Source organism: Castanea sativa, chromosome 2 (assembly GCF_040712315.1).
Source record: "Castanea sativa cultivar Marrone di Chiusa Pesio chromosome 2, ASM4071231v1".
In the NCBI taxonomy this organism is placed as follows: Eukaryota; Viridiplantae; Streptophyta; class Magnoliopsida; order Fagales; family Fagaceae; genus Castanea; species Castanea sativa.
This window is the reverse complement of record NC_134014.1, coordinates 55,041,528-55,065,374: the sequence shown is the minus strand read 5'-3', so window position 1 is coordinate 55,065,374 and position 23,847 is coordinate 55,041,528. Positions and strand designations below refer to the sequence as shown.

Genomic DNA, 23,847 nt, shown 5'->3' with positions numbered 1-23,847 from the left:
AAATGTAGGTTTTAAGAATGTTGTGATTGAAGGAGATGCATAAAATGTTATTGAGCCCCTGAGAAATCAAGAGTCAGTGCCTCATTGGAATATTAAGTCTGTGGTGGAAGATATTTTGTATTTTGCTAAAGGTTTTGATAATATAAAATTCTCTTTTGTTTATAGAGAAGGTAACGAAGCAACTCATCTTTTAGCTAGATGGGCTGCCTTTTTGAACTGGAATGGGCTAGTACCCATCTCTAAACTGTCGCCTCTGATTATTCAGACTTTGGATAGAGATGACCACAGGCCCAATTTGGATTGTATATCTTTGTTTTGTAGTAAATAAAGTATTTATTCAGCCAAAAAAAAAAAGAAAAAAAAATCATTCCGCTTCTACAGGGCCAAGAGTGTATTGAGCTAATTATCTGAGCACTGAGATTTGATACTAGTGTTGTTGGAGTTGCTTGATATATCCCCTTGGCATTTCATGACAAAAAAAGAAAAAGAGAAATGACTTTGATTATTTTGGTAGTGTTCTTATTAAGAGTAATCTTGGAGTATTTTTTTTTTAAATATATTTTGTATCAATCATTGTAGTGGGGTACATAAACATTACATATAAAGGTTAAAGGGGGAGAGAGTAGGGACTTTTTTATTTTTGTTGTTGTTAGAGATTTATTATTAACTTCATATTAATTATTTGATATTTATTATGTACTTGTCATCCATGATATACTTAATTATACATAAAATTGATTTAAGTAACTACCCGAATTTAATATAAGGTAATGAATTATTAAAATTAGTAATGAGCCATCTAAAATTGGTAATTCAACATGTATGCTAGTCAAGATCAGATGATGATATCCATTTTTAGTAATTTGGAATTGGTGTAATTTGTAGATCATATATAGAGAGAAGACAAACAAAAGAATATATAGAAGGAGAGATGCATGCAATATATATTTCAATGTAGTAGTGTTTCCACCATAAGGTACATTTTTCATCAAGATCAACAAATTACTACTCTGTAATCATTTCATTTTTTTTAGATGTTTTGTGATGAATAGAGTAACTTAGTTTATTCATTATGGCAGGATAGCACAAAAATCAAAATGTAGAATTTGTTCGCACGTACATATACATCTATAGGATATGTAATTTTAATGTTCAGCAACCAATTGCATGACCACCGCACACCCTTGGTGCAATGGTCACTCTACAAGTATAAATGCTTGTGGAGTGTGGGGGGCAAGGGCTGGGGTTCAAGTCTCCAGGAAGGAGTTCCACACACATTTACACTTAGATTAGGCTAGAGTAGAAATTCTATCTTGTATATATATATAAAAAAGCAACCAATTGCATGTATTCCTGCCCTGGGTGTGACCTGAATGTTCATCACTTTAATTTATCACCTTGCAATTAAGACATACATAATTTTGCTAGAAATTATCCTTAATTTGGTTCTTCAAAGTTGTTTTGTGAATTGTGAGTGTATGGATTTAGATTAGTCATAAAGTGGGTGGAGCTAGTAGCTCCACAGTCCACAAAGACAACATAGAATTATTTTATACCCCTTTCACAAGTGGGTTTGCACAATTCGTAGACTTTTTTCATTTTTCCTCATATATATATTATATATAAATGTTCTTTAATTTGTTGGTGTTTTATATTGGACCATAGAACAAAAGTCAAGGTAAATTGCATGCTATTTAAAATTAAGAAAGAGAAAAGCCCCATTGGCTGTGGCTGTGTCTTTATATAGGAGTTTTTGTATTACTGATTCAGTCCATATATAATTAATGTTGCTTGTAGATGTAGGTCTAAGATCAACTCAAATAACTAACTGTGTGTGGGATATTTGTATTGCAAATTGCGAGAGGCTTTTTAGAGTTGGTAAATAAAAGTAGGCCCTAGAGGCTGGAGGCTGGAGTTGAGTTTGGAATGGGAATGGGACACAGGGGAAGTATGGAAATTAGAAAGACACGCGAGTTAGCTTAGCATGTGAGGGTTTCTGCAGGGCAGCAATCCTCATCACTCTCCTCTTCTCTCTCATACTCATAATCAGATATCAGATTATCACACACACACACACACACACACACACACACACACACACACAGAGTGAGACAGGTGTGATAACAGAGCACGTGAGCCCGTCCTCCTCATCATCATAAATAATATCTCCCAGACTTAGACTGAGACTGAGATTGAAAGAGAGAGAGTCCAACAAGAAAAAATAACAAATCCCAATCTCAAACCAAACAAAGCCCTTAGCTGTTACTTCCATATTCAATCCTATATCCATGATAAATAAAAAAGCCTTTTGTTTTTAAGAGAGAGAGAAAAAGTGGGGGTGGAAAAACAGTTATAGTGTGATCATCAGTAGGAGTAGGACGAGCAAATGGCATTAGTGCCAGCTGGAAACGGTTGTCTGGACAGCAGACGTGAACTAGGAAAGAGCCATAAAAAGCAGCTGCAATGCTTATTGCCAGTATCAATTTAAAAGCAAAATGCTTTTTATGCTTCTTGGATCTTTGAATGGGGCATGCAGGCAAATGCAGCTCTTGGATCCCCCCACAAAGACCAGTGTTGCCTTTGACTTCAACTGCACTAGCATTTCTGAAGACCCCTTCTACAGGTACATCTCCCTCAAGATTGTTGAAAGACAGTTTTAAAGTTTGCAACACGGGAAAATTAGCCATATAGCTTGTGATTTGGCTGGACAAGTTGTTGTGGGAAAGATCAAGATATTTAATACCTTTTAACTTACTTAGGTCGGGAATGGTTCCTTCAAAGGAGTTGCCTTGCATATAAAGTGTTTCTAAGGCCAAACAGTCCCCTAGCTGGGCTAAAATTTTTTTGGAAAATTTGTTGTATGAAACGTCTAGTGCAACAAGAAGTTTCAGGTTTCCAAAATCTGGTGGTAAAAAACCGGTCAAGGAGTTATGAAACACATAAATTTGGACTAGAGGAAGGCCAAAAAGTTGCTTGGGTATGGTGCCATTTAATTTATTATGGTAAAGGAATACCCCTTGCAGGTGGCTACACCTTCCAAGACTAGTGGGTATGCTCCCTTCTAAGCTGTTATTGAACAAGGAGAGATCTAGTAATTGAGTCATGTTGCCAACGGAAGACAGGATCACCCCAGTCAATTTGTTTTCATACAAGTACAAACCGTTCAAGTTTCTGAACTTTCCAATTGAAGATGGAATATTCCCTGTTAACAAGTTAGATTGCAAGTCAAGTTCAGTTAGTCTAACAAGATTTGATATTCGTGTAGGTATACGGGATTGCCACTTAGCGCGAGCCATAATAATTGGGTTGAGAGGTTTGTTATGGAATTAGGAAACTCACCTCTAAGTTGGTTGTAGCTGACATTCAGATAGTTTAACTGGCTACAATTGTTCAAAGAACTCAAAAAACTCAAATCATCAACTGAGTTATTTCCAAGAAGATTATAAAAAGCACCAAACCATTGAAGATTTTGTAGATTACCACAACTCATAGGTATGGTTCCTGTAAATTGATCGTCTAAGACATCAAACTCTTGAAAGTCTGACACATTGGACAATGAAAATGGAATTGTTCCTGTAAATTGGTTTCCTCCTATCCAAAGTAAATGCAGATTTTGAAGAGCAATGCCCAAGTCGGGGTTGAGGTTACCAGTGAAGTTGTTATAAGTTAAAGCAATCCATGTGAGCAATGATAAATTTTATAGGGAAGGTGGAAACACACCAGAAAGATGATTTATTGATACAATAAAAGATGTCAAGCTTTTCATTTGGGCTAGTATTTGGGATTTCTCCCTCCAAATTGTTATATGCAAACGAAAGATATTGGAGAGAGGACAAGTTCCCCAGAGAAGGTGGGAACCTTCCACTTAGATGATTCTTGTCAAGAATTAGTATTTGAAGTTTTGACAAAAAGCTAAGTTTTGAAGGAATTCCTTGTACTAAATCGTTGTGCTTGAGATCAAGATACTGTAGGTTGGAACAGTGAGAAAGATTGGCTGGAATTTCCCCTCCCAATATTGGATTATGACTCAGGTTCAAATATCCAAGCCTGGTCAAGTAACCAATTTCCGAGGGAATTCCACCATGGAAAGAGTTACTTGCAAGGTTGAGGGATTGAAGGAAAGAAAGATTTCCAATGTGGGGTGATATGGTGCCAACCAACTTATTGTTTTTTAGGTCCAAACCGATGACTCTTTGGTGTTTGTTGCCACAAGTGACCCCAACCCAGTGGCAAAAATGGAAAGAGTCATTCCAAGAAGCCAGGACATTAAGAGGGCTATCTATGTGGGACTTGAATTCGAGCAGTGCAAACTTATCAGTTTCGTTTGAAAGTGTGGTCGCTAAGGAAAATTTTGAGGTCGATAAATAGAGGAACAAAAGAAAGATGGCATGGTAGGTTAGTGAGAAGAGTGGTCGTGTATTCATAAGCAAATGATCCATCTTGTAGGAAGAAATTAGCTTCTTTAGAGAGAGATACTGACATAGGCAGGAACTCTCACATGTTCAGGATTTGATTGGCACCAATGATGTTCCATCATAGATGCTCGGAGAGGTGGTTGGCAAAGATCTAAGCATACCGAAGGCGGCCGGTGTGACGATCTAAGCATGTGTGTGTGTATATATATATTTATTTATATTTATATGCTGTATAATTTATATATGTAGTTACTATAGGTTTCAGAGTTTCAGTAGAGAAAATGTGAGAGTTTGAGAGAGGTAAGGAAGGAAGGCTGAAGAAGGGGAAACGGCGCAAGAGAGAATGAGATAAGACATAGGGTTTCTAAATTTTAACTCTACAATACCAAAGCGACGCAGTTTGAGCCTGATATTAATTTTAATATCAGTTCCAAAATGACGTCGTTTTGGTATTAGATTAAAAAAAAAAAAAAAGTAACGTTGTCGTTTTATAAACTCTAAATATTTTTTATCCCCATCCCATTCAGTTTTGTATCTCTCTTTCTTTCTCTCTTCCCACGGTTGCAAGTGGAAGCCATCATCAAGGTTTGGTAGAGAAGAGAGGGGTTTCACTTTCACCTATGTGTTTGTTTGTTTTTTTTTTAGGGGTTTATGGACCTTTTAAGCTCACTGATCACATGTTTCTCAAAAAAAATAAAATAAAAAAAGCTCACTGATTCCTGTCTTTTAAACTTAAGATGTTAGTAAAAAATATAGTTTTGTAACAGTGCTTACTAATTATATTGTTTGGCAAATAGGATTAATTCCCAATTTTGGCCACTGATCACTAATCTCACTACATGTTTCTATGATATAAAAAAAAAAATATAGTTTTATTATTGATAATAATATTTTCAAGGCAAAAATGCAAACACACGATTTAAATTTGACTAAAATTCATTTAAATTATTTAATTTTGCTTTCATTCAATTAAGCCTATTAATTAAGGTTTTTTTTTTTTTTTAAATATATCGACTTCTGTTATTTTTTTTTATGATTTGAAAATTATTTTTCAATAATTAATTGAAATTTTATAATTTTAAAAAAATTTGAAGGAAAAAAAATTAAAAACTTAGACATTGTATTAATGGAGAGATTTTAATTGATTGAACTTGAAAGTTGAAACGTAGAGGATTTAATTAAACGAAAGTAAAGTTAAATGGCTGAAATGAATTTTGGTTAAACTTAGAAGGTGTAATTTGCATTTTTGCCTATGGTGAACTTTTATAGGTTTTTGATAAATTGGAGTTATTTTGTAATAGACTTGTTTGTTGTTAATGTTCTCTATCCAATTTATAATATATATATATATATATATATATATATATATATATATATATATATATATATATATATATATATATATATATATATATATATATATATATATATTGTGGGGAGTAAAAGGACCCAAGCAGGCTTTTGGGCCTTTGGGCTCTAGCAAGGTGGGCCGACTTGTTCTTAAATTAAAGAACCTGTTAGTATTGCAAATCGGCCCATACGCCGAGGGTCCGAGGACACATCCGATGGTGAGTTTCTCCTCAAACAGACCCAAGAGCACTCGGAGATTCACTACGAAGGTCAAGGCAGAGTTCCGGAAAGACTGTTGGTTAAGAGGGGGAAATCCTGAACCTTTTAGATACACCGGTGCTAGAAAAATATCATAGGCAAAGGCTGCCACCTCCACATTAAAGACTCTGCACCTACCTCCCTGATTGCATTAATGGGGAAGTGACCCCTGAACAGTAGAACTGGAACTTCTGGTTACTATTCAAAAGCACTAAGAGAAGAAATATCTAGGGGAAGGAGATTTGAGCAACACGTGGATAAAGCATCAGGAAAAGAAGTATTTAAGGAGGGTGAAGGCCAAAGAAAAAGGGGGATCAGTCAGTAACCAAGAAAGAAATTAAGAATTGTAACCTTTAAGAAAGAAAGAGAAATAATACAGAAGTGGTCCTCGGCTTACGTCCGAGGAGGTCTATTTGTCATTATCATCTTCTATTTACAAGTATCTTTACACCGTAGCCTGTTGTTAAGTTCTCAGTACTTCTAAAGTAGATTGGAAGCCCACACTCTACAAATTTCATTGTCTAAGACTCATTGGGCCTGAGCCCATAATATTGTATTTGGGTTCAGGTGCAATTGTGCACTTACATATATGTGTATATATATATATATATATATATATATATATATATATATATATATATAAAACAAATATTCGTGAATTTTAATTAAGTAGTAAAATCTCTTATAGCTTAAAATACTATTGAATATATATTTTTAAGTAGAAAAGAAGCAAAGATTGCAAGAGTAGATAGCTGGGAAAGTAAGGGAAAATATGAAAGCTAGAAAATAAAGTTTTGCTCACAAATGAAGAGAAGCATGCTTTTTTTATAGGTAGAAACATACACTATTTGAATAGTGAGGAGCAGCAAGAATCACTAATGAATAATGAAGAGTAAATTTGATTTATTTTACTATTCATTTTACCATAGTAGATCCAGTTAAAGGGGGAATATTGTAGATGAGTAGTGTCATATCTGGTAACAGTAGTAATGACTAGCAATTTTGTCGTATGTGTTGACATTAGCAATCTTGCAATCATGGGGTTGAAGTAGGAATCAGACCTCTTTCTCAACTATATTCGGGGTAACAATTGGGTCATGTCCACCTAACAACATTGTGGACCATAAATTTTACTTCTCTAATTAAAAAGGGTACCAAGATTGCTGGGATAGATAAGTTCTAGAGTGAGTAAGTTTGCGTAAACTCATTGGATGAAATTTGCTCTTTTTAGAGGGTCTATCTACTCCTACACCTCCTGTTGTTTGTTTCTTGTCCACCAAATCACATTGCAGCAAATTTCTGCAAAGAGTATTAGATTCTGTGCTTCATCTTAAGGTACTTTGAAAACCCTCCAAGGGTTTAAAACAGTCTTAATCCAATCAACAATTGAGGAGTGTTCAGCTCAATGAATTGAAAAGGCCATGATGAATGGTGACATAGACCATACGATGTGAGCAATGGGGCAATCTATAAATAGATGATCTACAATTTCTTCCTTCTCAATGCAAAGAAGACAACTACAAATGAAAACTTCATTTATCATGGTTTAAGTAGTAGTAAATATAACCCAACCTTATTTACCAAAATATATATATATATATATATATATATATAACCCAACCTTGCTTGCAAATGTCCCTATAATGGCTGACCAAAACTTCTCTTTTTCGTAAAACCCACCTTGCTTCGTGATCATTAGAAGGAGAAAGACAGTTCTGGCTATCATATGTTTAAGAAGATTCTCTACTTGATTTCAATATGATGTTCTTATTGGAGATTAATATAGGGTGAGCTCTAAGACAAACCAAATCTTGCCAACTCCAACTGACAAAAAAATTCTCCACAATTAACTTACCATATGACTCGATAAAAGTACGAACCTAGAAACCTACTAAGTCAGTTCACAAAGCTGCTTGGCAGTTCAAGCCATCTAGATCCATCCCAACCATTCCCGCCCTATTGAAGATAAACCAAGCCTCTAAATAAACAACCTAAGCTTACAAAGTTTATTGCCTGGCTCACAGTTTTGCCTATACATTTGTTACAATCTCATCGTTATACAAGAAACTAGGTGCAGAAAAAATATGTAAAATGGTGAGCGATAAAGAAAGCTTGATCGAGCCATAAACCAAAAAACTGAACACAACCATTCATTTTCCAGTCTTTGCTTGAATTTTCATTTCTACAACAAAATCTACTTAAAAAAGTACTTGCATTCTGACATTTTACCAAGACGTTATCCATAAAATTAAGCTACAACAATACAAGACCAAAAAGAATTGAAAGAGAAAGATTGCCTCAGCCAAAAATTACAAGCATGACACCAGAAAGTCCACAGTAACAAACTACAAAAACATTCTCCCCCCTCTTTTTTCCAAAAAGAAACCAATCCTAATCCTGGTCACCCTGACCAGGCTGACCTTCATCTTTGACAAGCCTGATCATGTCATCAATTCAAAGAATTGTTATTGCTGCTTCAGTCGCAAACTGTCAAATAGATAATTTCAGTAGACAACCTTAAGAGGCCATTTTAAATCTATATAATAAGTTTGTTACAGCAGCATTTGTATGTTTGATAACATTTACCTGAATTATCTTCACTTTACTCATTGCAGGCTCAATGACACCGGCTTCTAAAATGTTACGAACTGTTCCCTTCAAAAGGTCCAGTCCCATGCTGCAATAATTAAAGAACCAAACCAATTAATATGGAATGGCAGATCATGTGACAAAATTTCCTTCAGACGCCAAAAAATCCACATTATGAACTCTCTCTCTCTCTCTCACACACACACACGCACACACATAGCAAAAACACAAGTTATTATTATACTATTACCTATTACACTACATAACACTATATGATTGTTCCCTCAAAACAATATTTTTGTTTTGTTGGTAAGTTACATATGCAGTGAGTTTTGAACATACGACTATCCACCTTATTCTAACAAAGGGAAGGAAGTATCATTTGAGATAGAGCTCATTGGTGTTCCTCAAATAGTAGTATAATATAATGCAGTAAAGAATTAACTCTGTACATTCTGCATACGCATTCCATAACAGTCAAGCTTACCTATAATGAACTGTAACCCATGGTAGCAGAAATGTAGTAAACACTTGAATGGAAATAAATTTCTTAGTGTGATTAGTTCCAGTTTAGGGAAAAGAAGAAGAAAAATAATAAACAGTAACCTACTCGAAATGAATTTTTAGTGTGATTAGTTTCAGATTACAGAAATTGCAGAGAATGGAAGGGAGCAATTAATCGCCCATTGCTTTAATCCAGAATGCCACTCACAGGAGCTTCAAAATAAATACCTGGATAAATGCTTCTTATCAGCTTGGGTTTGTGCTATGGTATGGTAAGCCCATAGTTTTGCAACCAAATCAGTGGCATCCTTAGCAGCATTGACAGCAAGCACCTGAAACAAACACATGTTCTTGTCTCCTCAATAATATTGGTGCAGATGGGGGCTTATATCATGCACTCATAAATTATAGCAAACCTTTGGGATAATTAACAGAGATTCAGCAAATTCAGCAATTGCCAACTGTTCACGGGATCCTAAAGTTGTAGCAAGGCACTCCAAATACCCAGACAAGGCAGCCTTAACTGCACCTCCACCTGCAACCACCTGTATTGCAATATGACAATGAAAAATATGAAAACCACATAGATAAATGAATTCTAATTTCTCTTGGTTTTTTAGAAAACATTGCACACCACTCCCAGACTTTTTTTGGGGGAAAAGACCGGGGGGGGGGGGGGGAGAGGGAAGGGGAGAGAAAAATGTCCCATTTGATTCCTGAGAGAAGAAAAAAAAACAATTAGGAAATAGCCCATTTGAATCCATGAGCAGCTAAATGGCAAGCCCTGCAAGCGCAAAATGACTCATGAAGATGAAATAACTGATAACTCAAATTTTGCTGAATAATTTGATATGAGTATCTTCTAAAAGATTCTGCTCAACACCAGAAAGATGATCCAATTTCACATTTCTAATAAATTAGTAACTTCTCCCGTCTATTTTTGGTGGTTACTGGCTGGGCTAGAAATTAAGTCATGCCAAAGTGCATTGATTCCGCACTAAAGAATAACACGAGAACAAATATGAAGATCTTTTCCAATCTCAAAAGATTCTGCTAGTCTGGAAATGACTCTCTTGTGCATATGCATGCTTTAGCAATTAGCATGCCAGGCCTAAAAGCTTGTCAGATCACCACATACCTAATATTTCAAATTTCATGATAAGATATTGGTGATGGCTCGTAGATATTTCTTCAATTGCAATTCTTTAGGCTACTTCATGTCTTTTTCCATGAAGTAGACTCATTTCAATAAAATTATCGTTACATAAAAAAAGGGTTCTAAATATCCTTATAATTAATGTAATGACATATCAAGGAAAAAAAAAATACTATAATCTAAATCTAGTATGCATTCCAAAGCAACAATTGTGCCACTAAGATACACAAAAAGCTTAACAGCAGATACAATAGAAAGCTCAATGCCCACAAAGCAGATTCTAACGTAATTGCCAAACAACTTGGTTAACAGAGTCAGTGATATAATTGCTTTGGTTGCTAATGTTCGAACAACAAAAGCACATAAAAAAAAAAAACCATCGTATTTGATTTTCCCATATCATTTTAAGAATTAAACCAATACAACCATAATCTAATACCTTAGCTAATCGCAAAGAGTAACATTAAGAAAAAAACATACTAAAGAGTTCAAACTTATAATTATGTATTAAAGAAAGAGACAAAGTTTACCGTATTGGATTCAAGGGTCCTTTTAACAATAGAAAGAGAATCATGCAGAGATCTCTCCATCTCATCAAGCATTTAGTCATTCGCCCCTCGGAGAATCAAGGAAACCTGGAGAAAGTATGTTGTAAAAAGGAAACATCAATTGCACATCCTCAATGTGTAACTAATATGTAACAATCAGTACCTAAAATAAATAAATAAAACTAAAATTTTATATTAAGCATTCTTTGAATATAGCTCAATGGCACTCACATAGTGTGTAACTTACCGATATAAAATAAATAAATAAAATCATTCTTTGAATATAATTTAGCACAGGGTATGAACAATCAACATTAACAGAGGTATAGCACTCATTGTCAAGCCCATAGGAATTCCACAAGGATTACAAGCAATTGGGTCCCAAACACAAAACTAAATCCAAATTCAAAATAAAATAAATTACTCACCGCACTTGTAGTTTTAGTCCCCTTTATCAATATCACATCATCATCAGCAATGCGCTCCTCATCAACTTCATCTGCATATCCTAACAGTGAAGAATCAAATGATTCCTCTCCTTCCATATCAGCAAATGTTGAGACCTGCATCATCCATCAATAGTACACAATCATAAAAAGAATAATAATGGTTAACCTGTCCAAAATCCAATAAAATTATCATAAACACGCAGCAGAGAATCGATGATATGTGAACTTGAATTGAATAAAGAAAGAACTAAACATAGATTCCAAAAATTCCCTCCCTCATCACTCTGGAAATTCAGGATCAATGTTCTACATTATCCATTAATTAAGTAGGGAACACATGCCTTCAAACCAATCAAATGCCAACATGACAAGAAGGGCAATAAGGTCTCATGTCCAAGTCTAACAAGGCATTCTCTATGACAAAACTGAAGACACAGCCTCACCAAGCGACCTCACTCAAATCATAGACAACGCTGCTTCCAGTCATCATATGAGAATTATGGAAGACATGGAAATTGATATGTGCTAATGCAAATATGATTTAATTTATTAGGCAAGGACTAAATTAATGCCCAAAAGGAAATTTAAAAAAATATATTTTATAAAAACATATAAAACAGCCAACAAGAGATATTAACATATTCAATTGTATGCATACCACTACACCTATATGAGAACATGAATAGGATGGTACTCAATTTTAATAAGTGGCTCAAATTGCATTTTTTTACTTGTTCAATAATGCATGTCCACATCCAAAATTTATAGCATTAGTTATGAACTTTCCACAACACCCACAATACACATTAATTTCAAAGCGACAATTTTGTAAAGCTTTGTTGAAAGTTTTAGATGTTTTTAAATTGATTGCTTCTTTATAAAGACACTAATTATGGGACTAAAGAAGAAAATAACCTTGCAATTGAAATACAACCTAAAAGGCTAAAAGCTGGAATGTAGTATTATGGCAACAATAACCAATTGAATGTAAACATTTCATGATACTGCCACGACATCAGAAGGCACGCAGGCAGATGCTTTGCCAAGTAGAGGAGTACTTCCTACATGCTATAATTTGGTTCACTTTTTCCAGTGGACATGATGTTTTAAGTTCTTAATTTCTGTTTAATTTCTTGATTTCCAAGCAGTTACCTTTTGAAACAAAAAGAACAGCTTGTGCAAACAAAAATTATAGCGAATCACCAAGTTTCATATATGTAGTTAACACAGCTTTTAGAGTGGATTAACTTCAGTGGCTAAAAATGTAAACCATTGTCTTCAGTAAAGCTATATCATGCAGAATTTGAGATTTAAAAATATCCCCGTGCTTGTGATGAAGGAAAAAGCTTCTATGCTTGGACACTATGTCAGGGTTAATCAAAGAGCTTATAAGAATCAACAGATCAAACATGAGTAGCCTGTACTTAGACTTCAGAGAATGCTACGGATAGAAGGAAAGTTTATCACATATTGATCAAATTCAACTAGCAATGAGAAGCCTAACTAGATACTGTATGTACACCCAAGTGTTGCTTTCAGCATACTTATGATATCAGATAACTCCGTCACATTAATTGGTGGTGTGAAATAATTCTATTTGCAGCTTGTATATTAACAGCAGAGACCCTAATGTGGACCAAAAATATACTTCCTTTTTAAAAAAATATTATAGATTGTTATAGAACAAGAAGTAAAACTCAAAAGTTTGCTCCTCTCACCACCCAAGAATTATTTAAGCTCTGCAGCTTCAGATAATATGTATCACAACATTCCAAACAAACTATTGCCCTATGTACGTCCATGATTGAATTAATTATTACCCAATGTTGAAAGAAAATTAAAAATAGCCTTGAAGATTAATATCATACATAAGCAGGCTAGGAATTTACCATGGTTGCACCTGTTGCCTTGGCAACATGGCGCATATCCTCCTTGTGAACACATCTCACGGCAATGGCCCCAGCCTCAACAAAGTACTGAAACAAAAATAAAGAATCCAAACAGTAACTTAGATCTGCTTGAGAGCTTGATAGTAGGAACACAATAAACCAGCAGAAAACCACAGAAGAAAAATCTGAGAAGACAGCTTGTTAGGTTGGATTCACTGTAATTAAAGTAACCCATTCAAGACACAATAGACCACACAATCAACAACATACTGTACATGAACTAGAAAGCAATTGACTCAAAACTTACATATCAAAGCATCACGCTATAAACAATAACCAGGAGAAAAAAAAAATCCTCCATCTCTAATAGACCATTAGCTCAATTATCTTTTTCCCAGCCCACCCACTGTAAGTACAGCAACCAACTTAGACAATTCAATAGATCAATAATACCTCTCTAAAACAAAACACAATAACAGCTCTATGTACTTCCTTAAACATTTCCTGTGCTAAATGGATATACCAAGGTGAGTGATATTCCAGGCACTATAAACTCCATGTTGCCTCAGGGCTTAAAAGAAATAGGAACTTCGACACTTCCAATCCCTAAAAATTTTGTGTTTCATTATTCATAGGTTCTTACATTTCCAAACAGCATTAAACATTTCTAATCTACCCCATAAAATTGCATTTTCCTCATTTTGAAGGGAAAATATTTCTCAAAATATGGAAATAGACGTGTAATTGGGTAATATGCCAATTTGTCCACTATAAATAGAATTTAGATTGGATCTGGTTCCTTTAGAAAATATAATTAGAAAAACTAAGCGGTATCCAAAGGTAGAACTTCGACAAATCTTTCCATTATCCAATTATAATAATCACTAGACCATGACCAAAAAATAAGTGAACATGTGAGTTATGCCAACAAAAAAGATGACTATATAACCAATGCTTGCAACCAACTTCAGGTAAAGTGGTAGCATGGGATAGAATGCTAATAATCATGCCAGCCAATTCAATGCCAGATGGGATAGATGTAAAGCAATTGGAGAATCAAATATCTGTAGAAGCTTACCTTGAGTGCCATGTCATCAATCCCTTTTGTTGTTAGAACAACATTGGCTCCAGCTTTCAAAAGTCTCTGAATACATTCTTTGGTCATATCAGCTTCTCTGTTAAGATAAATGTAAAATAAGCTCTACATGAGCAAGAAAGTAGACAAATATTGTATAATGATTTTCATCTTAATAACCATAGAGAAAAGGTGATAAAGATTATCACAACACAAAGCGAAAGCATAAAGCATGGGACTCTTTGGATTGTGCCGAACATGCATTAAAGAATAGTAAAGGAATTTTAACAAGATACAAAATCATACGCATGTATATATGCATAATTGGCTGATTTTGTGCCTTTACCAGACTGCTGTATCATATAGGTAATTGGATACTAAATCAATTACTGCAAAGAAGCAAGCAATTGGAAAGTGAAGTGTATGCTTCAGTGGTGCACAAAGACAATAGTCAATCAAGTAACGACAATCATTAACCTAAAAGAAAATACTTTTTATTATCTTATCACCTTTCACGAATTTTTTCAAGCTCCCTGGGATCACTGACTAAGACTTGGACACCCATTTGCATCTTTGTCTTCTGAAGATTAAAGTCAAGACAGGCAATCTTTGCAGAGGCAACTCTAATAGGCATTACCTTGGGCAGCACGACCCGTATTTAGAGCATACCCATTCAAAAGATAGCTATCTTTTGCACTTTTGCCATGAGCTTTCAAAATATTAATTCCCTGGAAGGGCATTACAACTTTCATATCCACAAATTTTAGCATGTCTAAAAATTTACAAGAAACACATAAGAGATTTCAATTTCGTATTAAGTATACATCTACACTACAAAACCTTCCCAAGCAAGATGTGGAGAATGCGCAAACACTTACCTTAATTGGGTATCTGACTTCCCCCCGTGCATTTGTCATTTTAACAGATTGCACAGCTTCCACAACCTAGAAATACAAACACATACAAAAACCAATAAAACACTCTAAACACTCATCACAAGCCAACGATACACAGATGGCTTGTTTAAAGTATAGAAAGCATATCAATTTCAATGACATCCAGATTCTTGGAACAAAAAATCTATATTACATTCACATGTACAAAAAATCAGCATACCAGATTTGCAAAGAAGTCACTGTCACCAGATATCAACTTTGAGGACATGCTTGTCTTGGCACAGTTAATTAGACAATCTTTTCCAAGCTTTTCAACCTAAAAAAAATCAACAAAACAACCTTATCAGGAATATACTATTAGATATGTTATAGCTTAGACAAAGCATTTCCATCAAGAACACAATGAATAAGGTCCATCTTCTACGTTGAAATGGTTAAATTTGTGATAGGGGATGATAGGAAAGTTCTTTTTTTCTATCACTTACGTGGGGAGATGGCTTTAAATAATTTCTTTCCATATATATTTTTTTTTTGCTAGCTGAGGGTAGGGATGCTTCGGTACCCACATATTTTCCGTATTTCGGGAGAAGAAGACAGATTAGGATTTTCACTTTCTGAGAGCCTCCCAATATCGGGAACTAAGGTAAGTGGATTCCTTGTTTGAGTTGTTTTTCTCTAATTATCGTTGAAGAAAAGCAACATCATAGTGCGCAGGAGGTTGACTAGAAGCAGAAGATGTACAATCTTACTAAGGTGCTTTGAGAGGGTCCTCTATGTTCCCTTGGAAGAGTATTAGCAGAGTGAAAGCATCTCAAAAAGATTCCATTCTTTGTTTTGGGAGAAGCTGCATCGTCATAGAATTCAACAATGGACAATCTAAGAATGAGAGAGATGTGATCGTGGACTGGTGCTGTATGTGTCGTCTAGTGGAGAGATAGTAAACCATTTATTACATCATTGTACAGCCAAAAGGAGTTCGAGGCATGGTGTTTTCTCTTTTTGGGACATTTCATGGTGCCTATAAGGGTTATTGAGGTACTTATTTGTTGGAAAGGGACTTTGGTAGTCTTACAAAAGGCAAATTTTCTTTATGCATTATGTAAATTACATCGAGAGAAGGAAATAATCATACATTTGATGACGTTGATCTCCTTCTAAATTCCCTTAAGCCTATGTTGTTAAGATCTTGTATGATTGGATGAATGTAATAGAGCAAATTTAGAGTGGGGCTCCTTAGCATTATGTAAATTACACGGAGAGAAGGGAATAATCTCACTTTTAATGCTGTTAATCTCCTTCTAAATTCCCTTAATCCTATGTTCTAAAGATCTCTGTATGACTGGATGAATGTAATAAAACAATACCCAGTGCTCTTCATTTTTAGATTTAATTGATCTCTTAAATTTGAGATTGTAACATTAGAAGAACTTGCATGCCTACATGCCTGAAACAAAGGAATCCATAGGAAAGTTGCAACAGATGCGTGAATAGACTAAGCAGAGCACGTAATACTACAACATTTTCTGATCTTTAGTGGGAACCACAGTATTGCATACCGAACCCTCTAATAAGCCATTTTGGTGGGAAAATTCCTTTCATAAGATCCCAAATTAACAGGCTGGCTACAATTACCTTCAGCAACTCCGCAGCTATAATGACCACTGATGTTGTCCCATCTCCAGCTTCTCTGTCTTGAAGTTCTGCCGACTCCACGAGTACCTGTGGACCACCAAAAATTTTAAATCAAATCAAAATTTAATGTTCAGCGACCAACTATATGTATTCCTGCCCTGGGCGTGACTTGCATGTTGATCACTTTAATTTATTGCCTTGCAATTAATACATACATAATTTTGCTAGAAATTATCCTTAATTTGGTTCTTCAAATTGTTTTGTGAATTGTACGGTATGGATTTAGATTAGTCATAAAGTGAGTGGAGCTAGTAGCTCCACAGTCCACAAAGACAACATAGAATTATTTTATACCCCTTTCATAAGTGGGTTTGCACAATTCGTAGACTTTTTTCGTTTTTCCTCATATATATATTATATATAAATGTTCTTTAATTTGTTGGTGTTTTATAATGGACCATAGAACAAAAGTCTAGGTAAATTGCATGCTATTTAAAATTAAGAAAGAGAAAAGCCCTGTTAGCTGTGGCTCTATCTTTATATAGGAGTTTTTGTATTACTAATTCAGTCTATATATAATTAATGTTGCTTGGAGATGTAGGTTTAAGATCAACTCAAATAACTAAGTGTGTCTAGGATATTTGTATTGCAAATTGCGAGAGGCTTTTTAGAGTTGGTAAATAAAAGTAGGCCCTGGAGGCTGGAGGCTGGAGTTGAGTTTGGAATGGGAATGGGACCTAGGGGAAGTATGGAAATTAGAAAGACACGCGGGTTAGCATAGCATGTGAGGGTGTCTGCAGGGTAGCAGTCCTCATCACTCTCCTCTTCTCTCTCATACTCACCATCAGATATCAGATTATCACACACACACACACACAGAGTGAGACACGTGTGATAACAGAGCACGTGAGTCCGTCCTCCTTATCATCATAAATAATATCTCACAGACTTAGACTGAGAGAGAGAGAGAGAGAGAGAGAGAGAGAGAGAGAGAGAGAGAGAGAGAGAGAGAGAGAGTCCAATAAGAAGAAATAACAAATCCCAATCCCAAACCAAACAAAGCCCTTAGCTGTTACTTCCATATTCAATCCTATATCCATGATAAATAAAAAAGCTTTTTGTTTTTAAGAGAGAGAGAGAGAAAAAGTGGGGGTGGAAAAATGGTTATAGCGTGATCATCAGTAGGAGTAGGAGGAGCAAATGACATTAGTGCCAGCTGGAAATGGTTGTCCGGATAGCAGACGTGAACCAACAACACGTGTACCCTTCAAATATTATGTGGACACCTGGACCCTTTGTCCCCACTCCCCACTTTTTTTTTTTTGGGTTACTTCACACTTACTTCACCCTCACACCGAGAAATGCTAGAACCACACAATTTTATACAATTTTGACCACAACTCGCCATGTGGTGAGTTGTGAGTGGTAGAGTTATGGTCTCACATAGATCCATCATTACACATTTACTACTCATAACTCACCACGTAACAAATTGTGACCAAAATTGTGTAAAATTGTGTGCTACTAGCATTGCTCACCTCTCCCCTCTCACCTCTCACCTCTCACCTCACCTGTGGGCTGCTGTTGCTGCGACTCACTTCACTTGGGATTCTCTCTCTTTCTGTTTGCCAACTCTCTCTGCCTTTACTCGGTACCTCTACCCTCCACTCCACTCTTGTACCCCCACCAAATATATATATTTTAAAATAAAAAAAATAAAAACAAAAATTTGATAACATGTTAATGATAAGATAACTCCAACTCCAACGGGTTCAATAGAGTCCAATGTGGAGTCAGGACTCCACATTTCACATATTTCCCCGGCCGGCCCCAACTAATTTTCAGAAAATGACGCTCCTCCTCTCCTCCACTTTTTTATTTTTTTTTTAAACTACCACCCCCCTTCTCCTTGCCTTTATTATTATTATTATTATTATTATTAATTGCCACTCCCGCTCTCTTTTTTTTAATCCCTCCAATGACGTCTTTTGCACCATTGGCACTGCCACTGGCATTCCATCATCATTCATTAACTGATTATTATTAATAATTAACGACCCTGATCAATTATCAAATGATAACCCACTCTCCTCCCCTCTCCTCTTTACTTTCTACACACTGATGAGATGAGTAGACAGCTCACATGACAATTCTTGTGTCTATAATATACTATACTAGTATTTGCATCTCAATTGAATTCTACAGGTGTGGAGTGTGGACCATCCGATCTGATTTCATCCATTCTAAACCACCATAAATTTTGCTCAAAAAAAAGAAAAAGAAAAAAAGAACCACCATCAATCAAATAACTACTACTTTAGTTTAGTTGGCTCTCAATTTGAGACTCTCCAAAGTCACCTTTTTGAGAAGGTCTCCAAAGTCACCTTAATTTGGCGTACTTTGATTTCATAACAAAATATAAAAATTATTTTTGAGAAGACAAAAATTTAAGAATTAAAAAAATTAAATTGCCTAGATTAGAATCACAAAATTCATGTTATTTTGATTTTGGGGAGGATTAATCATGATAAGTAGTAGTAGCAGTAGTAGTATTAGTACTAATATCATCATATTACTAATAATAGTAGCAGGTGAGATGAGATGAGATGAGATGGAGACTAGTAGATCTTGCAGCAGCTGTTGCTGATAACCGATCAGTCATTATCGATTTCACGCTATTTTCATTTCCCATCCAATTATCTCTTCTTTTTTCGTCACGTTATTACTACATTTTTTTTTATTATTATTATTAAAAAAAAAAAATTTATACTTGTCGTATACAGCAATTAAAAATCCGCTCATAACCCATCAAAAAAAAAAAAAAAAAAAAACCGCCCATAGAAAACAGAACAAGAAAAAGATTAGAGAGAGAGAGAGAGAGAGAGAGAGAGAGCGCAAATAGTAGCTGGATTTGTGAGACGACGCAAAGAAAGAAAGAAAGAAAGAAAGAAAGCCTCCACAACTGAATTTGGCTCTGAATCTGATCAAATTTTACGAAACCAACCCCGTCTACTTGAGGTTGAGGATTAGGATTAGGTTCAGCTCCTCAATTGTTTGGTTTCTTCCTTCTCTTTTGTCTTTGTTTCGTTCTTCCATAATTATTCTCCTCTCACCTCTCACATTCATTATTAACATTACACAACTTTCTCCTTTTTATTATATATATATATTACAACAATTTTTGGTTCGTTAGCGTTCTGACTGACTAGCTCAGTTTTCTTTTCATTCATGGTTCTATAAACTTGTAGAACCACATACACTTTCTTCTTCTTCTTCTTCTTTTACTTCTTTCTCTCTTAGGTGATCTCGTTTTTTACTTTCTAAAAAACACAAATGAAAAGGAATATTTCAGATTTGATTTAAAAGAGTCTTTAAAAAAAAAAAAAAAAAAAGCTTCTTCAAAAAAAAAAGAAAGAAAGAAAGAAAGAAAGAATCTGTGTGAGGAATTGGATTGGAAAGAAGAATTGAGAAGAAAATGGAAACGACGTCGTCGTCTTCGTCTGTTTTGAAATCAGTGGATGAAGTGGTTGAAGAGATTATGAGAATTCACAGATCTTTACCGACCCGACCCGGCATCGAAGAGGTGGAGGCAGCGAAGGCGTTGATCATAAATGTGGAGAAAGAAGACCAAGCGAGAGTGGAAGCCATTGCGAGGCAACGCAAAAGCCCTAAAGTCCCAGAAGAGCTATTTATGATCTTGCAAGAGATGCAGAAGAACTTGGTGTATTTCCAAAGCAAAGAACAGAAGCGAGAGGCCTTGAAATTGCTCGATCTTGAAAACGCCCACTGTCTGTTCGACGAATTTATTCAGAGAGCTTCCAAATGCGTCGTCCCCAATGACTCCAACACCATTCAAACCACTCCCACTTCTTCTTCTTCTTCTTCAGTGCCTTCCACTTCTTCTGTGGTGCCCACTACTTTATCATCCTCATCCTCATCCTCAAGGCCGGCCTTGTACTACTCTGAGAGAGAGCCAATCAAGAACTCTGAATTGTTCACCAGAGATGACAGCTATGTCAAGAAGACCAAATCATCATTCCACAATGACGGAATTGGAATTGGGTTTGGACCCAGTACCACTTCATCCACACCCCACATATTCGATTCGTCTTTAAAACCTCCTCCCATTTCTGGTAAGTTTAACTTCATTTCTTTCCTTCTTTGCATTTAATAATCTTTCTTAACTTTCCTTCTTGCTGCTAATAAATATTACCAATTCTGTTACTCTACAATTTTTTGACATGTAAATGGGTATCTTCAAATTTGGTTTAGTTTTGGGTTCTTTTGTTATTATTAATAAGAGTGTTTTCGATTGAAAGCAAGAGTTTTTTTATTATTATATTAAAATGCTTCATTTCAATAGAATTACATACAACAACAGTAACACCTTAGTCCCGAGGTTTTTTGGTTGGGGTTGCCTATGGATCCTCAACTACTTCTATGTGAAATTTTAATAGAATAATTAATTATCTCTTTTACAAAACATATTGGTGGAATTTTTTTTCAGGTCAAGATGGAGACAAACTGAGTTTGATAAAGTTGGCTAGTTTAATCGAAGTCTCTGCAAAGAAAGGCACTCGTGATCTCAATCTTCAGAACAAGCTGATGGATCAAATTGAGTGGCTGCCTGACACCATTGGGAAGTTGTCAAGTTTGATCTCCCTGGATTTATCCGAGAATCGGATTGTGGCCTTACCAGCCACCATTGGAGGCCTTTTGTCATTGACAAAGTTGGATTTGCATGCTAACAGGATCTCTGAACTCCCTGAATCTATAGGAGATCTTCTTAACCTGATCTATCTAGACCTGAGGGCAAACCAGCTGTTATCCCTCCCTGCTACCTTTGGCAGATTAATACGTCTTCAGGAGCTTGATTTGAGCTCAAACCAGCTCTATTCGCTTCCTGAGCTAATAGGATCGCTCGTTAGCCTAAGGAAATTGAATGTAGAAACGAATAATATTGAAGAGATTCCACATTCCATTGGTCGGTGTACTTCACTCAGAGAGCTCCGTGCTGATTATAACCGGCTTAAAGCTCTTCCAGAAGCTGTAGGAAAAATTGAGACCTTGGAGGTTTTGTCAGTCCGTTATAACAATATCAAACAATTGCCTACAACAATGTCATCTCTGTCAGACCTCAGGGAGATTGATGTCAGTTTCAACGAGCTTGAGTCTGTGCCCGAGAGCCTATGTTTTGCTACCAAACTCGTCAAAATGAACATAGGAAACAATTTTGCAGATATGACATCTCTACCAAGGTCTATTGGGAACCTTGAGATGCTTGAAGAGTTGGATATTAGCAACAACCAGATTCGGTTTCTTCCTGACTCATTTAGGATGCTCACACGACTACGTGTACTCCGTGTGGAAGAAAATCCTCTAGAAGTTCCACCAAGACAAATAGCTGAAAAGGGTGCACAAGTAAGTCTTTTTCTATTGTTTTATGTTATTTAACTGTACCTTAGGCTAATTTATGGTTTCGTGGTTTATCCTAGGCTGTTGTCCAATACATGGCTAACCTCCATGAGAAAAAGGAAAAGGGGGATGTTAAATCGCAATCGGTTAAGCAGAAAAAGAGTTGGACTCAGATGTGCTTCTTTTCAAGGTCTAACAAAAGGAAGCGCGGTGGTGCAGATGAAGTGAAAGCCTGATTGATTATAGCATTGCAGGCCATAATGCGATGCAGTTTTTATGTAAGTTGTTGTATTTAGCTTCATCAGCACACCAATTTGTATTTTGTATATGGACCATATATATAGAGTTAGTTTAGGTTAAGACCATGGGTTAGGCTCTTTTACCCTATCATGCTAGTGTTATACTTATGCCAACTTATAAAGAGAAGTGAAGGGTAGGCTAAAATTAGCAAAAGTAATCAAAATAAATGTCAAACTACTAGGGCTGATGTTTTAAATAGCAGGTGACATTCCTTGATGCTGAATGCTTTTCATTATTATTTATATTACAGGGATATCTGCCTTAGCAGGGTTGATCAATGCAGCAGACATGTCACTGGAATGACCCGCATGTGGTATTGGTGGGTGTTTCAAATTGGCTTTGACTTTTACCCTCTCAAACACTTGAATTATAGATTTTTTTGTAATATGTTTTTATCCATTGTATTCTTTTTTGTATTTCTGTGACCTTTGAGCCAAATGAGGTGTACAATTCAGCCGGCAAATGGGGGAAAGATAATGTTGAACTCTGTATTCTCCCCCCTTGTTCATGAAATTTGAGTGTTAACATTTCTACCACTTCCGACAGACTTCTTTTCCGATTCAGAGAGAAATGCAAAGGGCTCTTTTTTTGTCTATTTTTTTTTGTTTGTTTTTGTTCGTTTAATTCAACCATTAAATTGTATTTTACTGCGACTTAGGTGCAAGAAGTTATATGCTTCTGACTTTTTGGCTAGGATACCTACAACGGCTGCGCAAAATACTTGGCCTAGTTTTCGTCAAAACCATGCTCAAATTTTGAGGCTCAAAATCCAAAGAAATCTCCTATGTGATTGGAAGCGGATCTGGCTCTCTATCTATCTGCAAGTCAACGTTTTAAATATTTCTGCTGTTGTTTTAACGTTTCAAAAGTTCTGCTGTTGTTTTGTTTGCTTTTGGTTTGTCTTTTTCCCAAAGCATAAACTTAAAAGAGATGCTGTGGGTATAACATTTTTATAATATTTTTACAATAAATTATAGTGGTTAGTTGTTATTAGTTTAAATTTGAATTTAACACTAAGATTACTATTTTGCCTTAATAATAACAACCAGTAATAACTTGCCACTTAAAATTTGTTGTAAAAATATTGTGCACGTATTATTTCTCAAACTTAAATGATTCATTTATATAGAAGAATTAGATTCTAATTTCTAGTTTTTTGTTTAATCTGAAATAAAAATCATACTCAAATCCAATCTAAATCTAAGTATATGTGAGAAATTCATCCTTAAGACTTAAATCTTGTCTCTTCCCCTTACAAAAGCTTGTAGTTTTGAAGTGACCACATGCTTAAGATAATATTTTAATGTTACAAGGTAAAGTTAGATAGTTAAGGAGAACTCCAGTTATAAAATTACGTCGTAGTGAGGCGTT

At 35.5% G+C, this 23,847-nt stretch overlaps 1 protein-coding gene and 2 pseudogenes across 1 annotated transcript; 1 reads left to right on the top strand and 2 right to left on the bottom strand.

The window, feature by feature from the left end:
* Positions 1-2,274: 2,274 nt before the first annotated feature.
* LOC142625547 (uncharacterized) lies at positions 2,275-4,439 on the bottom strand (annotated as a pseudogene).
* Positions 4,440-8,056: 3,617 nt separating this feature from the next.
* On the bottom strand, positions 8,057-16,863 carry LOC142625546 (T-complex protein 1 subunit alpha-like; annotated as a pseudogene).
* A 2,773-nt stretch (positions 16,864-19,636) lies between these two features.
* Positions 19,637-23,071, top strand: LOC142624666 (plant intracellular Ras-group-related LRR protein 4-like). Its single transcript, XM_075798331.1, has 4 exons — positions 19,637-20,894; positions 21,269-22,182; positions 22,257-22,454; positions 22,727-23,071. The coding sequence occupies exons 1-3, from the start codon at positions 20,237-20,239 to the stop codon at positions 22,410-22,412; spliced, it is 1,728 nt and encodes a 575-aa protein (XP_075654446.1). The 5' UTR covers positions 19,637-20,236; the 3' UTR covers positions 22,413-22,454; positions 22,727-23,071.
* Positions 23,072-23,847: the final 776 nt, after the last annotated feature.